The sequence below is a fragment of the Chrysoperla carnea genome, chromosome 2 (assembly GCF_905475395.1).
Source record: "Chrysoperla carnea chromosome 2, inChrCarn1.1, whole genome shotgun sequence".
Classification (NCBI taxonomy): Eukaryota; Metazoa; Arthropoda; class Insecta; order Neuroptera; family Chrysopidae; genus Chrysoperla; species Chrysoperla carnea.
In genome coordinates this window covers 66,967,922-66,984,306 of record NC_058338.1, presented here as the reverse complement: position 1 = coordinate 66,984,306, position 16,385 = coordinate 66,967,922, and the positions used below count along the sequence as shown (strand labels likewise).

The window sequence follows — 16,385 nt, the reverse complement described above, 5'->3', positions numbered from 1 at the left end:
GTCTAAGTTTAACGGAGGGATTCAGTTCATCATCCCGAGACAGGATTCTCGGTATCGGAATCAAAATGTAAGATCTTGCTCCTACATATGAAAAATTCTGAAAGCTAAAATACGAACAAAAAACCAAACTGTTACTTTTGAAATTTTATTCCGCAATAATGGAGTACAAACAACAATTGTTGCTTAGGTAATATCTGTGTACAAAGCAAAGTTGTATCTGTCGAACGTACATCATACTATATTTTATCCATGACGTACATTCGATAACAATCGCAATGTGGTTACAAACTATCAGGCATAGGAATAGGATTGTTTTATTTGTTACACAAAGCAGTGTAACTGTTATTACGATTAAAAAAAAAACTCCATTTTTTCGTAGGCCCTCGTAATTTACTTCAGTTTCAAATTACGATATTTCAAAAACCGTCAGGAATTTGGGAAAAATGAATTTTTGCTTAAAATTAGAATTGTAGTCATGCTTATGTTAAATTCATTGAAATGATAAAAACAAACCGTGATAGGCAACATCACGGCTTGTACTCAGGAACAAACCTTTGTATAGATTGTGAATATGTCATTCTAACTAGTGGGCTGTCAGAGTGATTTTTACTGAAAATATCTTTTATCTTGTAAATTTGGTTAAAATGTCTACAAGTAAATGTCATTTTTTATTAAAAGGTGAACCAGGTAAATAACCCATTATTTTTTTGGGTACTTTTTTGTACACAATAAACATCAAGAGCTTTTCTTTTTGGCGTGCATCGAAGAGATCCAGGTTCGATTCTTGAGTTTATTTTCTTCAATTCACCTTATTTCAGATAAACCAATTAATTTTACAGATATGTCCTTGGCACTAACAATGAGCTTGCAACATAACTTATTTATTGTATGCTTCTGAGCTCGTTCTATCCTTCTAGCATAGATAATATACTTATGTACATGTCATCGTAATATGGTAATTAATTTCCTTCAGATTGTAAACTAACTAGTGAAATTGTAAATTTGACTTTCAAAATAAGTCCAAAAACTACCTCAACCCGTGTTAACTCGATCCAGACCAACTAAACATAACGCAGAGTTGATTTTCGTTAATAGGTGTTGAACTAGCACTAGTTTCAGTGGTTTTTTGTAACCTGTTTACAATCTGGCGGAAACAATATTACGTTGACATATAAAACGCTAAGGATCTATCGTGTAGTACATCATGGCAAAAAGAATAAAGCGCTGGCAAAATGCGCTTATAGAAAATTTTACAGTTATGTTACTCCTCAATGTCAGAGAATGGAACTTGTTTAGCATAAAATCCTTCAAAGAAGCCTATATACAATGAACGTATTTGAAAAATCCATTATTTAAATCGATCTAAACTTTTAAAAACAGGCGTGGGAAAAACAACACTTGTAAATAAAGTAATTGAAAAGCTGAAAGAAACCAACATACCTCTAAAAGGATTTTATACACTCGAAATTCGTAATGCCTCAAAGCAACGAATCGGTTTCGATTTAAAATCTGTTGAAGACAACTCGTCAAAACCTTTAGCTCGTGTAGAATCAAGTGAAGCGCCAGGCAAATGCAGAGTTGGAAAATACACAGTATATCCAGAAAATATAGATTCTTTTGCTTTACCGCTTATTGAAGATTTTCAGGTACTTATGTTTGCAGTTTAGGACCCCACCCTCGGTCGGCATGATACAGAAGATTACCCTAAACACTAGCTATCTATTAGGAGCTACCAAAAAAGGCTAATCCGTAGTAATGTATTAACTCCTGTTAAGTTGGGTTGAGTTAGCACGAGTTCTAATTAACTTAAGATCGATTAATTAAATTAATTATATCATTTTTATCCATTCTAGATACGATAAGAATGGAAATTGTTGATAGTAAACAAGGGGTGGGGTTGTACATTGCATATTTACCAGATTTATAAAAATAAAACCATACTGAATCACAATATCATGCTCATTAATTTTGTAGAAAACTCGAGGAGTTATAATTATCGATGAGATTGGCAAAATGGAAAGTTTTAGTAAAATTCTATTTAAGCAAATATCGAAATTATTTTTTAATTCAAATTCAATAATAATTGCAACTTGTAATGCTGTTGGAAAACCGTTACCATTAGTTGAAAATATTCAGTTGAATCCTAAATGTCGAATTATTCAGGTAAATATTATTAATAATTTATTTTGCCTTTAAAGTAATCCGACTATGCGGATTTTGCTGTATAAATAAATAAATACAAATTAATTTTGATTTCACCCCCTTTGGCTTGGATCACTAGAAATTTAACAGAACGGACAGAAAGATTATTATTTCGTGGTATTGTTTTACCGATCTGTATATTTGATCCGCATATGAACCTGTAAATTTGTAATAATGGCTGCGTTTAGCTGAACTGGCATGAAAAGCAAAGAAAAAATTATAACGGTGCTAAGTGAGTAAGTGAGCACTTAGTTCGACTGGACGCACGCAATATATCAGTCCTTATTATAGCGTATTTTGCCCAAAATTTCGATTTTGCAATATTATTAAAACCCGGTTCCTAAGTCCCAATCGCTAACTTCCTATTCTGAATTTTTTTGTTTCATAGGTGAACCAAAATAATAGAAATAATTTAGTGTCTGAAATAATAAACGAAATAAAAATAAATTTCAATCAACATTAATTATAATTATATTAGTAATTTATTAAAAAATTTGCCTTACATATTCATTTCTTTTGTAATTAACATTTAAAAAATAAAAATACATTCAACAGTCTAATATTGTAATCTCGTTACTTTTTCCCTTTCCCCTCCCATATAAATAATTTTGGATATCATAAACTAACTCAATTTTATGCAATATTAAATTAAATTTATTAAAAAGAATTAAAAATGCTTTATATCAGTACGATTGTTAATTTTTTATTTATACAACATAAATGCAACAATGTTTGTTTAATAGAATAATTATTAATTGTGTACAGTACTTAAAAAAAGTAGGACAATCGCAAAATGTACTTGCACAATCAGTGTTCCATACTACAAGAGATGTTAAGTTTAATAAAATTTTAAAATCATACAGTAAAAAGATCTCTTCGAAAACTAGTATTACTCACAGGCCTAGTCGTATAACTTTTTATAAGCACTCAACGAGTTATTCTGATCTTCGTAGGAAATGAAAAGAGTTGTAGTCTTCATAAAAAATTCACAAATCAGGATGGTTCTCCTAGATTTAAACATTTTAGATAGTTTTCGTAAGAACTTGAGGATCTTTCATAAACCTCCATATATTTTCACTTTATCTTTTAAGGCACTCTATATAATTGAATTGAATAGACGAAGACTTTATTGTTGCGGCATCTTTCATTGATTGAAAAGAAATTTACGGACAACATTAATATTTAGGCAAATTTAGAATTTATATCAGACATTCGTGTTACATCAAGTACCTATTCTTTATCTACAATTTATTCACAGCCGAATTTTTAGAAAATAATAAATACAAATAATGTTGATCCAAAAAACTTACAGTTCATACCACACGTTTTAAATGCACATCCGATACAAATTTGCCGTAGCAATGGAACCGAATTTTGACATTTTACAGCAACAATGTAATGCATTTTTTTTAAATCGATGTAATACTTTACCAATTTTAAAAATTAAGTTTAGTTAATCGTTGTATAAATCATTTTAATAAGTACTTGCACACGTAATAATTTAATTATAAAGTATAGATAAAATATTATTTAAATTCTACAATACAATTAAAAAAATATAGTTTTCTATCATATCGGTGAGAACAATTAATAATAATTATAAAAATATAAAAGTGAAAATAAGAAAATTTTCATCTTAATTTTTAATACTAAAAGCTCAGTTCTATTAAATAGCAAAATAAATGTTAAAATATCTGAAGAAAAGCTAAGTAACATTTAATTTTTATTAAAAAAAATCGTGTTTTCTTTATGCCTCTTTGTTGTCTTCAGTTTTTATGTTCAATACTTCGAAGGTGACACCATTTTCGTTTAACTTTTGTATTAATGATGTCTTTGCGAAAACAGCACCAGGAGGTAATACTCCACCGCTGTAATTAATAAATTAAAAATTAATCAGATTCAAAAACAATTGTTTTAAAAATTTCACATCGTCTCGGATTTAACCCCTTGCAGTTCTAGATTAATGTTAATCAAATCATTTCAAATAATGAGAAGTCGTACTTTATAATCAAAATTGTAGCCTTTCAGTTTAGGTGTACATTAAAATCAATACTTACGTTTCAGGCAATTTGTCTTTTTCATCCAAGATAGTTAAACCAGCAGTTACAAGCATCATAGATGTTGCACCGTATCCTGGATCTTTGCCTTGTACTTTAGCCACTAATGTTTTATTTGGTGGTTCGGTATGTTGATCAGTTGGTTCAGCCAATTTCTTATCAGCAGACCAACCTTTAGCATATAATGTTATGGCGAAGTTTGTTAAAGGTAATTCCTCCTCTTTAGGGCCATCTTTTGAAAAGTAACCTAATGAAAATAATCCAGGATACTGTAAAGTAATTATAAGAAATTAATTGGTTTTTAATATATTACTTAAATATTTGGTGTAACACCGAACGAAAAACCGTATTTCTTGATTTAAAATTTAATCTGACATTATAGATTTTAAAAAATTTTGCAAGTTTTAGTTTTAGACAATTATTTCTTGCTTTCCTCTTACACTTTTCCACCAAATAATTTCCTGATTCAAGAAAATTACTGGCAGAGGATAGAATCTAATTTCGAATTAAACACGTTAGCAAGCTCGATTTACTTCTGTTTAATATGATTTTAATTCTGACTACTTCAAACTCTCAATAATAATTTCATTGAAGTATTGAGAGTCACTGTCATTTGGAGTCAGACACTATCTAATCAAAAGTGTGTACTATTTGTTTCCTTCATATAAAAATTTGCAATGAGAGAAGATCCACTGAATTTTAACAACTAAAGAAATTCCACTGACTGAAGAACTTTTAAAATGGGCTGTCAACTTTTAAAATGTAGCATTTAATTTTAAGTTGTACCATCAGGACTTCAGGATAATTATACAAATTTCGAACGAGCTTCCGCAGGTTTGTATTCCCCCGTAGATATGAATCAAGACGTTGCAATAAACTTGATTAGAACTATTTAAAATTCAATGAAGGCTTCGGTCTGTTATTCAAACCGGAAGAATAACCTTACTATTAAAACTTTTTAATCAGCAAAAATAAGTTGGAACAATAAAGTTTAATTTTTTTTAAGTTACACCTTGTATATTTGTACATACTTTCAATAATAAACTGCGACCTGGTTTAAATTTAGCGAGAAGGGCGAAAATTCCAGCACATATACCCAAAATGACAACAGAGAATAATGATCCAACAACCAAATATGCTTCCATTTGAACGGGTCTTTTCTTATCATTGTCATAAAAATATCGTTGTGAACGCATTACAACTGATCGATCTGATCCCGGGAAAGGAACACACCATTTTCCCTCAATTACATCGCTTTTGTGTACAACAGATCTAGAAAGAAATTTTTATTTAGTGGACATTTTCAATTAAACTATTAAAAAAACTAACCTCTTTTCTAAACGTGGTTCAAATTTCGGAGTACGCACTGGATATAATTGTTTACGTAATGATTTTAATTCATCTGCATGTGCTAAACCATATACTGCAGATTCCCAGGTGCCAAAGTTAAGAGCAGGTCCAGTAAGTGGGGCATCGGTCCAAGATTCTAAATAAGTTTCAACTGAATTGACAGTACCGTCAAATTTATCTTCAACAAAAACTGTTCCCATCTCCGCTGGAATACTATCAAAACCACAGGCGCTAACAATATAAACACCCTTTTCTTTTGCCTTTTCACCATATTCTAACTGCATCCTTTCCATGTACTATACAAAGATATGTTTTCATAGAATATTTTGAAAACTTTCATAGAAATTTATTTGTAAAATTACCTGCGGTTCGCCACTAATATCTACTTGATGCGCACCGGCTTCAATACAAGCTTTAACAATTGGTTCACCATAAAATCTGTATGGTCCAACTGCATTAATGATTAATTTTGCCTGTTTTGCCATTTCTACAAGAGATTTTTCATCAACGATATCAGCAACAATCACTTTAACATTGCTCAAGTCTTGTTCTGAAAAGAAAAACACAACTCTAATTATAATTTTGAATGATCTAATTTCTTGGAATTTCATAGGAACTGAATTGAATTCGGCATTTTAATTAAGTTAGATTATAGTGGTTGCCCGAGTGAGATACACTTCGGCCAAAGGCCTATTGTGAGAGACTGACCTATCACCAGCCATTCCTCGTTGAACTATTTGATGCTGATCAAGATCGGCAAAAGGAATTTGACGTTGGTATATATCAATTAAAAAGAAGATGTAAATCAATCTTAAGCTGAGGAAGTCCTCTTATGACAAAAGCTGTGCATTGACAGCAGCGGATCATCCGGGATCTCTTTTCTCACTGTGACAGCTCTTGTTAAAATCCTATTGCACTGATAGATCTATCATTAACGATTTGTATGCAATTTTCAGGAAATTCAGAAAAATTCCATCTGCCATAGTTACTTTAAGCCAAAATTGTGAAATGGATATTTTTTAAGATAAAAGCATCGACATAAGTCTTGACTGAAAAATTCGGTCTTAATCGGTATCAAAAATGTATTTAAACTAAAAAATTAGTTATATGGCTGAAGTAATTTTAGCAATTTTAGAAAACCATGTTTTGGTATTTAAACTGGAAAAACCGTGTTTTTAGTATTTAGTAGAACGTTAAAATATTTATTCATAGAAAAAACCCTTTAGGCTTTGCATAGACATTTAAAGGTATTAAAAATATGTTTATTTGATTTAATTGATAAATAAATATGTACTTTTATGTATAAAAATACATTTACAGAGTGTATCAGAACAAAAAACATTTTTCCTAGGAGAAAGATAATTCTGTGAAATATTTTTTAAAAGTTCCTTATAAAGGAATTTAAGATAAAAATTAACAAAAAATGAAAATTATTCAGGAGATAAATATTATTTAATATTTTATAGAAATCAATTATATACAGAGTGACAGTTTTTATAAAAAACTAAATGACCTGGTGAACTTCCTTTCACCTACAATTTATTTGATTAAATAACTTTATACTATGCTTAGCCCACCCTTTGAACCCGCTTAGTCACCTGCTCGCTAAACACAACCAACCTTCACTCCCATTCCCTCGGCCATGGAGCTCGTAATTTAGTTTTTAAGTTCTCAAACCTAAATTACGCAATTAAAAATTTGAAATATATCCAGAATAGTTGAATTTATCAAAAAATTTCTGTACAGCATTTATGTAATTCGCTTCGAATACATATGCGGAGCTAGTATCCAGCAACGCCGTACATATTTGCTGATGCACCCGAAAAATTTTAGCATGGAACTGTAGTCTATTATTATTTTTCTCTTGGTAACTATGTTTGTGGCACCATGTATGTGTTACACTTAACTTAATCATGTACACACAATAAGCTGCATCTTGATACACCCAATACGTCATAAGAGATATTATTTTTATGAACTTCTTTGACTACCGTTATATAGACATACTCAAGATTTATTATAAGTATGTTATATGCATTTATTTTTCAAAATTAGTATTGGTGATTGAAGTAGGCATATAATATTTATTACAAAGTTATTGTTATCAAAGTCTTTGAGCTGGACATGCTATTGTTAATTGGCCAATCATTAATTTACGAAGTTTATTACTTTTTATCATTCCTAAGATTATAAGCAAATATATACAATGTGTGTATCATTCATTTTCGTATGTTGCATTAATGTTACTTAGAAGAATTTTAGAAGTTCAGAAGCATACTATTTCGTCTTTAAACGAAATGTGATACAGCTGAGCGAGTACGAAACTAAAATTACACATACTGTAGATTTTTCACTTTTACGTATGAAAAAAATCGAATAATATATTTACAGCTGGAGCCAAAATAGAATATGATTTAATTTTACTTATGACAATGTTTGCAACAATAAATTTATAGAAACGGATGTCTCAGCCGCTATCTTAAAAAAACCACTTCCGGTTATCAAATTTTGATAGACTTTTAGCATATTATTTATAATATAGTGGACCTAGAATTAAACGGAGGGGGGTGGGTTGTTAAGTATCTCGGAAAATGTACATCAAACAATATTATAAATAATAAAACGAAAATATAGTTTCTTAGGATAATTAAAAAATAATAGTACAAATAAATAAAACAAGTGAAAACAAACAATTGACTGAGTTAATTGTTGAAATACCATGTATAGGCAGTGTTGATAACTCTGTCACATTTCACATACATACATATCTGACATATTTAACTGATATTCTCATATAATACGCAAGTGTTGATGCGCAATCGTTTGTTTTTTTTGACGTCATGTAAATAACAAAAGATATTCACTTTGATATTCCTATATTAATACATACTATAAAATTTGTACCTAATTAACGCCCTCGTGGGTAAACAGTGATGTTTACAAAAAAATGTTTCAAACAAAAGTTGTTTATATTTTGATAAGGAACATTTTTTACATTTAAACTTTTATTCTATCTCTAACGGTTTACAAGATGGGTACTACGGACCCATGACCCAATTGACCCATGTTGCTCATTTACGAACTTGACCTCACTTTTTACGTCCTAAGCACGCTGTAAAAATTTCAGCTTGATATCTTTATTCGTTTTTGAGTAATCGTGACCACAGACGGACGGACGGCCGGACGGACGGACAACCGGAAATGGATTAATTAGGTGATTTTATGAACACCTATACCAATTTTTTTTTTGTAGCATCAATATTTTTAGGCGTTACAAACTTGGGACTAAACTTATAATACTATGTATATTTCATATATACATGGTATAAAAATTGATATTATTAATTAACTCCGCTCTTTTTATATCGCTGTGTTCTGTAGAAAGCACTAACATTACTAAATCTGCACGTATCTGCAGCTATTTTTGTTCGATATTTCGTAGGTTGTTGCTAACTGCTACACAGGGCACAGATATTGGTACGGCTGTTAAAATTCGCTTGCTGAGATATAAATTGATTTAAAAAAATTTATGGCCCCATTAAATATTTAAAAAAGAAAATAGCACATTGATACATAAAGGTTTGCCACCCCTGGTCTAGATTGAGGATATATTGATGTATGGGAATATATTGGCTCTTAGAGGAGAATATCCAGTTCGGCGGATAAAATTTTATCATAAATAGTCCACAGAACAAAACATTTAATAAATATTTTCATTTTTTCGCTCTGTGGTTACCCTCATAATCCATTTTGAAAGAATAAGTGAACAAAAGGTTGTTCCTTTTGGAGACGTACCAAGAAATAGTAAAAACATTTAGAAGAAGATATACGGTCAATGAATGTTAATAGAGTTTCGAACATGAAAAAGCAGAATAAAAAAGTTAAAAACAAAAGACTTATCATGTTTCGAACATGAAAAGCCAACTTAAGGTAGGCTTGGACTCTCCTAAGAGTCCTACAGAACACATCAGATTTAAAAAAGTAATACTAATCCATATAAACAAGCAGACATAAAATCGTAAGCATTATTGTTCATTAATTATAATAACTGGCAGATGATAATTAATTATTGAACATTGACCTATTCGAGTAATCATTATAAAAATCATTACACACAGATATTTTAAGACTGGCTATATAATTATGATGCATAGGAAAATACATTAACTCTTGATTGATTTAAGATTGATTGAAATAAGAGTATAATTAAATTTGACGCATATCCGTTACAGTAAAGTAACACAGCTAAGACTTAAAGCAAGTTAAATTATCAACAGAATTAATTGTTTATATACCATGTACGTACATGCGCCGGTATCAAGGTTTTAGCTGTTTATGTAATTATTTAAATTGGAAAATTACACAAAATACGCCCATAGGGATAATAATATAAGAAGTAATATGAATAAACAAATTTTTAACTACCTTGAGCAAATAAAAAAAAAAACTTTTTACGTTTAAAACTCTTCTTTCGGTTTGGTAGAGAAAATTTTGATGACGTTATCAAGTATAAAAATCGATATATTGAGTAACGTAACTAAATTTGATGCACTATTTAAGATATATTTAACAAGTGAAAACAAACAATTGACTGAGTTAATTGTTTCAATATCATATATAGGCTGTGTTCATTAAGTAATCGTTTGTTTTTTACGTCATGTAAGTAAAGAAAGGTAGGCACTCTTACACACAAAGTAATAAGAGTATCTTTCTTCTCACTTCCTCAGTGAATATAGTATATACAATAAACAAACAAACGCATACACAATATATGTAACGTATAAATTTAAAATATATACAATACCTGTATACATACTATGTAATATTTCTAACCTAATTTGAGCCTTCACGAGTAAATAGTGATGTTTACGAAAAAATATTTCAAACAAAAAATGTTTATTACTTATTGTTGTTGTTTACATTCAATCATGAACACGATATTTACATCATGGTCTATTTGACTAATTTTGATATATAATATGTTACATACATTCGTAAACCAATTATTGACAAATATCTTGTCTAGTAATCTTAATCAAAGAGAATTGAAAAAAATACACTCGAACCAGGACTCGAACCCGGACCTCTTGGATTCATGTCAAGCGCCCTGATTGGAATTGGAATAATGAATGGGTGGATAAACAAATTAAAAAAGTTCATTGACTTGAAAAAATTGCATTCGTGTCTAGAACTCGAATAGCCTAATTGGTAGGGCGCTTGACATGAATCCAAGAGGTCCGGGTTCGAGTGTATTTTTTTCAATTCTCTTTGATTAAAAAAATGTTTATTTTTTTATAAGAAACAGTCTTTACTTTTAAATTTTTGTTCTATCTCTAACGGTTTACAAGATTGGTCCTACGAACCTAAGACCCGGTTGACCAACTTTTCTCTTTCCGATGCTCCAAAATGCTATTCGCCATGGGAACTGATTCTAGCGCTGTCTGGTGGTAGAAAATAGAAGCTGTCTATGACAAGTCAAATTTCAACAGAAATAAATCACATCACATAGTTTAAATAATTTTTTTTTATTTCTCTCATTATCAAAATATAAATAAACAATTCAATCATAGCCATGCATAAATTTGACTTGCCATAGACAGCTTCTATTTTCTACCACTAGACAGCGCTAGAATCAGTTTCCATGGCGAATTAGATCGAGATAAAAAAATAAAATCCAACATACTCGTTTTTAAGTACACAAATAGCTGTTTTTCGCATCCTGTGAAATCACATACTTGGTTTGCTAAAATTTAGTATAATTTTTTTGAATCGATCATATTATTTCTTTAACCTTTAATTACTTTTTGTAGAATTAAACAAAAAATTATTAATTGCTTACCTGTTTTTTTTTCAAGATCTTGAATAACTTTTTTCAATTTATCTTCAGATCGTCCCGCAACACCCCATGTAAAACCTGGCCGTTTTTGTGCATGTCGTATGACTTCAGCTGCAACATGTTTACCTGTATATCCAGTGGCACCAAATACTATTGCATCTAATCGATTAGCCATTTTGGTAATACGATTAATTTTCCAATTATGTTATCTGAAACAAACAGATAATCTTACTAAAGCAAAATTCAAATCAATGTCTGATTTTAAAAATCTTCGTTTGAGGGGAGACATCTCTAGACAACCTGAAATTAAGCCTTAATCTTCAAGCTAATTCAAAAGTCTTCATAACTACATTATGTCATGTTTATCAGAAATTGAATGAAACAAAATTATACAGGGTGACTCAAGTTATAATAGGACCTCATTAAAAAGGAGGATGACATTAAAATTATGACAATTTCTCAATACACTTATAGCCGGAAAAGCGTTCTTTTTAAGATAAAGGGCGGTGAAATTTGGAAGAACAAGAATATGTTTGTGAATATTGCCTCCTTAGAAAATTTGACATTATGAGCTCAGAATCATTCATAATTTGTTGGCATACGTAAGGCATATGTTGAAAAAATACGAAAAAGAGCGATAGAGACATTTGTGTGCCATTACTCCGTTTTAAGAAAAAAATTTCCAGCGCTACTGAATTTATTGCAAATATAATCTTATATATTTAAACGAGCAATTCTTGTATATATATATATATATATATATATATATATTAACGATCTTGGAAATGGCTCCAACGATTTTCATGAAAATGAGTATGTAGGGGTTTTTTGGGGCGATAAGTCGATCTAACAAGGTTTCATTTATCAGAAATGTCGTTTTATCCGTCTTTTCATGAAAATCTGAAACATACAATGTAAAATAGGACTGTTGCTGACATCTATTGGTGTACCAAGGGATTCAAATTGGTAGTTATGTGGAGTTTTAAACGGTTCTTACATACAATGTAAAATAGGACTGTTGCTGACATCTATTGGTGTACCAAGGGATTCAAATTGGTAGTTATGTGAAGTTTTAAACGGTTCTTATGAAATTTGTCTTTTTAAGTAAAAAAATACCGAGCAAAGCTCGGTCATCCAGATATTATATATAATGCAATATCATTCATAATAATATCATCATAATAAAAAATAAAGTTTCTTTATTTGTTACTATGGTGATACTTTGATCCCCTTAAAGATGTACGAGCACCAAGGCAATTTTAAATAAAAACCTTGATTTTTTTTGTATGAAGTTGGACTAAGTCTAAATTATTTCTGAAAATTTTAAGAGGGTGTCCGATTATTCAAATAAATAAATGACTTCAAAAGAAGGCATATTTAACATTCGTTTTATGGTAAAACGGTAGATGGATGATATGATTTCACAGATTTCTCCAAAACAAATCGATGGAAATTAAAAAAAACTATTTAAATTAAAATTTAATCAAGGATGTATTGGCAGTGGGGCCGCAAATTTAAAAAAAGCATACATTTTCAATTTTGATGGTGAATAATGTTATAACTTGACGATATAAGACGAAAAGTAAGAGTAAAATTTGTCGATATTTGGAGTAATTTTCAAAATATCGAAAATTGAAAATTTCATTTAATTATTTAGATGTCGATATTTTAAAAACCCAAAGCAGATATCGAAAAATTTTATTCTTATTTTTTGTCTACATTTATGAAGTTATAACAAAATTAATAATCAAAATGGAAAATAAGGTACAAATAATTTCAACCCTAAATCTAAAATTGCCTGGTGCTCGTACTACCTTAAGTATATTTTTTTAAAGAAATATTACACATACAAAAAATTATATTTTTAAAAATTTTGTTTTTTAAATTAAACTACGAAAACAAGTTTTATTGTTTATGAGAAGCCAAAAAAATATTATTTATATACATTTTTTTCATTTTATGATTGTTATTTTCTCTGGATCTAAAAATATTTTTTTAAATATGTTTACGGAAAAAAAAAATTTTTGACTAATGAACTTATTCCAATTTTATTTCAGGCTAACTGATATATTCAGTATTTACGAAATATTCTAAAATAACTTTACTTTAAAAATTCGAAAAGAGGTAAGGTTAGGGTCGATTTATGAAAAAATGTTTCAGATATATCTTGTTTATAATTTGAAAAAGCCGGTGATTACAAAAAACAAAGAACCGTAAAACAATTTCCTGGTTTCACATCGCATACCGCTATTTTTGATGAACGCATTGTTTTCACGCGTGGAAAACAACTGTCAGTATTTTCTCAGACAGTTGCATTTTGGACCCTTGTGGCTTCAAGATTTCAATCGACGATTGTCTATAAATTGCAGAGTCAGGCAGATCTGGGTACCGCGATACTCTGGCGTAAAAGAACGAGACCGTGGACTTGCTGACAAAAGAGGTGTCATTCCGAAAGCCTACCCTCGCGTGAGTATGTCTTTTATGCAGCAAGATACTCCGTAATTGACCAAATAAAAGAGAGAACTACATCTGGAGCATTTGGTTGTGCTCGATAGAATCTGACTAGAAAATATTCGAGAAGGATAATGTGACATTCTTACTTGTGTAGAGAATGATAAAACCTCCATACTCTTTATTTGAACCTGTAGAAGCCCGCAGGGAGTTAGGTGTAGGCTGTTTGGGCTCATCGATCCTGAAAGCAGTCTCGATAGAAATAGTTGTGAACTTTGTGAATCCCGTAATTTCATTTCCTTTAAAAACACCTTCCAACTAAAGACAAGCTAGTTGGCGAGTTGTTCTCAAAGAGGGTACAGTGGGCGTTTAAGTCCAGGTGGTAGGGATTCATCAGCGATAATCCTCCTTTTGCTGTTATCGTTATTCGCGTGAAAATGGTTGCAATTGGCTTCTGCATTTATTAGATTTAACTGCTTGCTTGATTGAAAAATCGTTTTAAAGAGCTATGAGATTCAAATCACAATATTCTTTCTACGTCATCCTGTACAATATGCAAAATGTCTATTCATAAAAATTGCATCGACATTAGATTTATTATGTTAAATTGACTATACATTTTGATTAGTATCGAATTTCCATTTAATTCTACAATTGGCTACAGTCAGTGAGTTTATTTATTATGGCTTTAACAAGGCCAAAATGCCCACACGCTATCAATAAAAAACGTTTATGAAATTTCATTTTTATAGTTTAACTACTGACTAATTGTTAGTCTGTCTACGGTAAATAAACTCTCGAAATAAAAATATTTACTGATAAAAAAAATTATTTTTTTAATATTTGCAATGTGTATTTTAAAGATTCAACATTAATGATTCATGCATGATCATGAAACGCAATTTTTTGCAAAAAAAATTCTCAAGTCAGATCTTAATAACACGTATTAAATTTTACATAGAATATTTCCTTTTTTTTTTTTTTTTTATTAACAATTCGATCATGTCTAAAAAAACATTTATTTAGATAAAACTCTCATCAAAACATGCCATTTTACTTCCAAAATATATATTCATGTCTAAAAATAATTCTCAAGGTTATTCCTCCAGTATTATAAAAATAGGCATTGTATATTATATTTGAGACCAATTTTGTAAAAAATTACGAAAAAATAATTATTAAAAGTTCAATTACGTAATCAAATTCAATTATTAATTTTAAAACGTACTTTTAATTTTTTTTGATCAAATACGTTAAAGACATTTTACCGGTAACAATGAATTATAAAAAATTATGTATTGTTGAATTTTTATCAATTGATTTTGATTAATTAATTACAATATAAATTATTTATAAGCAATGATACTAAATTATTAATACATTACTTACCGGCAAATTTTTTATAAATGTCAATTAATTCTTTGACAACTTTTTTTTCAAAAAGCACAAACGAATGTACTGAAATTCACGAGTGTGATATGACTGCTTTTAGTATAATAGCAACTTTTTTATTAGTTTGGCAACAGTGGTGGTTCTTGCATGTTGCAAGTACTCCTACCATTTTTCGTTAACATTTGTCAATATTTGTTGTTGAACAACTGCAAATTATACAAAACAAATTGGTAAAATGTTGAGGTCATTTAACGATTAGGCGAATATATTACAAGATGTCTCCAGAATCACTATAAAATAAAAGCTTTTCGTATAAGATTTCAGGCAATGTCTCAAGAACTACTGACCTAATCGTTAAATAAACCCGATATTTTTATACCATGTATATGAAATATACCAAGGTATATTAAGTTTAGTCCCAAGTTTGTAACGCTTAAAAATATTGATACTAAGAACAAAAATTTTGGTATAGGTGTTTATAAAATCACCTAATTAGTCCATTTCCGATTGTCTGTCTGTCCGTCGTCTGTCGTCTGTCCATCTGTCATCACGATTGCTCAAAAACGAAAAGAGATATCAAGCTGAAATTTTTAGAGCGTGCTTAGGGCGTAAAAGGTGAGGTCAAGTTCGTAAATGAGCACAATAGGTCAATTGGGTCTTGGGTCCGTAGGAGCCATCTTGTAAACCGTTAGAGATAGAACAAAAGTTTAAATGTTAAAAATGTTCCTTATAAAAAAATAAACAACTTTTGTTTGAAGCATTTTTTCGTTAACATCACTGTTTACCCGTGCGAGCGCAAATTATGCGTAAATTGTATAGTATGTATGTTATGGCTATAGTTATGTATGTGTGATACGCATGTATGTTTAATGTGATAGAGTCATCAACACTGTCTATACAAGGTATTTCAACAATTAAATCAGTCAATTGTTTGTTTTCACTTTTTTTTTTTAAACCAAACAAAGTTTGCGTGTCAATGAAGAGAGGTTGTAAAATTTGCAGAGATAGTGTCCGCAGTCCGCTTAAAACAGAGCGAAGTATTTTCTAATGGAGATCAATCTAAGTTATGCACTGAAAACCGCTAATATGTCTTTGAT

At 30.1% G+C, this 16,385-nt stretch overlaps 2 protein-coding genes across 2 annotated transcripts; one reads left to right on the top strand and one right to left on the bottom strand.

Annotated features, from left to right (window-relative positions):
* The first annotated feature begins 573 nt into the window (after nt 1-573).
* On the top strand, nt 574-2,974 carry LOC123292863 (cancer-related nucleoside-triphosphatase homolog). Its single transcript, XM_044873576.1, has 5 exons — nt 574-687; nt 1,381-1,646; nt 1,975-2,163; nt 2,591-2,619; nt 2,968-2,974. Exons 1-5 carry the CDS (start codon nt 645-647, stop codon nt 2,972-2,974), a joined length of 534 nt encoding a protein of 177 aa, XP_044729511.1. The 5' UTR covers nt 574-644.
* Nucleotides 2,975-3,820: 846 nt separating this feature from the next.
* LOC123291957 (saccharopine dehydrogenase-like oxidoreductase) lies at nt 3,821-15,425 on the bottom strand. The gene is made up of 7 exons (XM_044872436.1): nt 15,286-15,425; nt 11,449-11,654; nt 5,972-6,159; nt 5,589-5,905; nt 5,291-5,531; nt 4,260-4,528; nt 3,821-4,070 (listed from the first exon to the last, which is right to left on the bottom strand). Exons 2-7 carry the CDS (start codon nt 11,618-11,620, stop codon nt 3,950-3,952), a joined length of 1,308 nt encoding a protein of 435 aa, XP_044728371.1. The 5' UTR covers nt 11,621-11,654; nt 15,286-15,425; the 3' UTR covers nt 3,821-3,949.
* Nucleotides 15,426-16,385: the final 960 nt, after the last annotated feature.

What these genes read in the sequence shown, in the direction of transcription:
- LOC123292863 (XM_044873576.1), top strand. Translation starts at nt 645, where the DNA reads ATGTCTACAAGTAAATGTCATTTTTTATTAAAAGGTGAACCAG. An exon ending in CGCTTATTGAAGATTTTCAG is followed by an intron (nt 1,647 to 1,974) that starts GTACTTATGTTT and finishes TTAATTTTGTAG; the next exon opens with AAAACTCGAGGAGTTATAAT. An exon ending in CTAAATGTCGAATTATTCAG is followed by an intron (nt 2,164 to 2,590) that starts GTAAATATTATT and finishes TTTGTTTCATAG; the next exon opens with GTGAACCAAAATAATAGAAA.
- LOC123291957 (XM_044872436.1), bottom strand. Translation starts at nt 11,620, where the DNA reads ATGGCTAATCGATTAGATGCAATAGTATTTGGTGCCACTGGATATACA. An exon ending in ATATTAGTGGCGAACCGCAG is followed by an intron (nt 5,906 to 5,971) that starts GTAATTTTACAA and finishes ATCTTTGTATAG; the next exon opens with TACATGGAAAGGATGCAGTT. An exon ending in AAAGACAAATTGCCTGAAAC is followed by an intron (nt 4,071 to 4,259) that starts GTAAGTATTGAT and finishes TATTAATTACAG; the next exon opens with CGGTGGAGTATTACCTCCTG.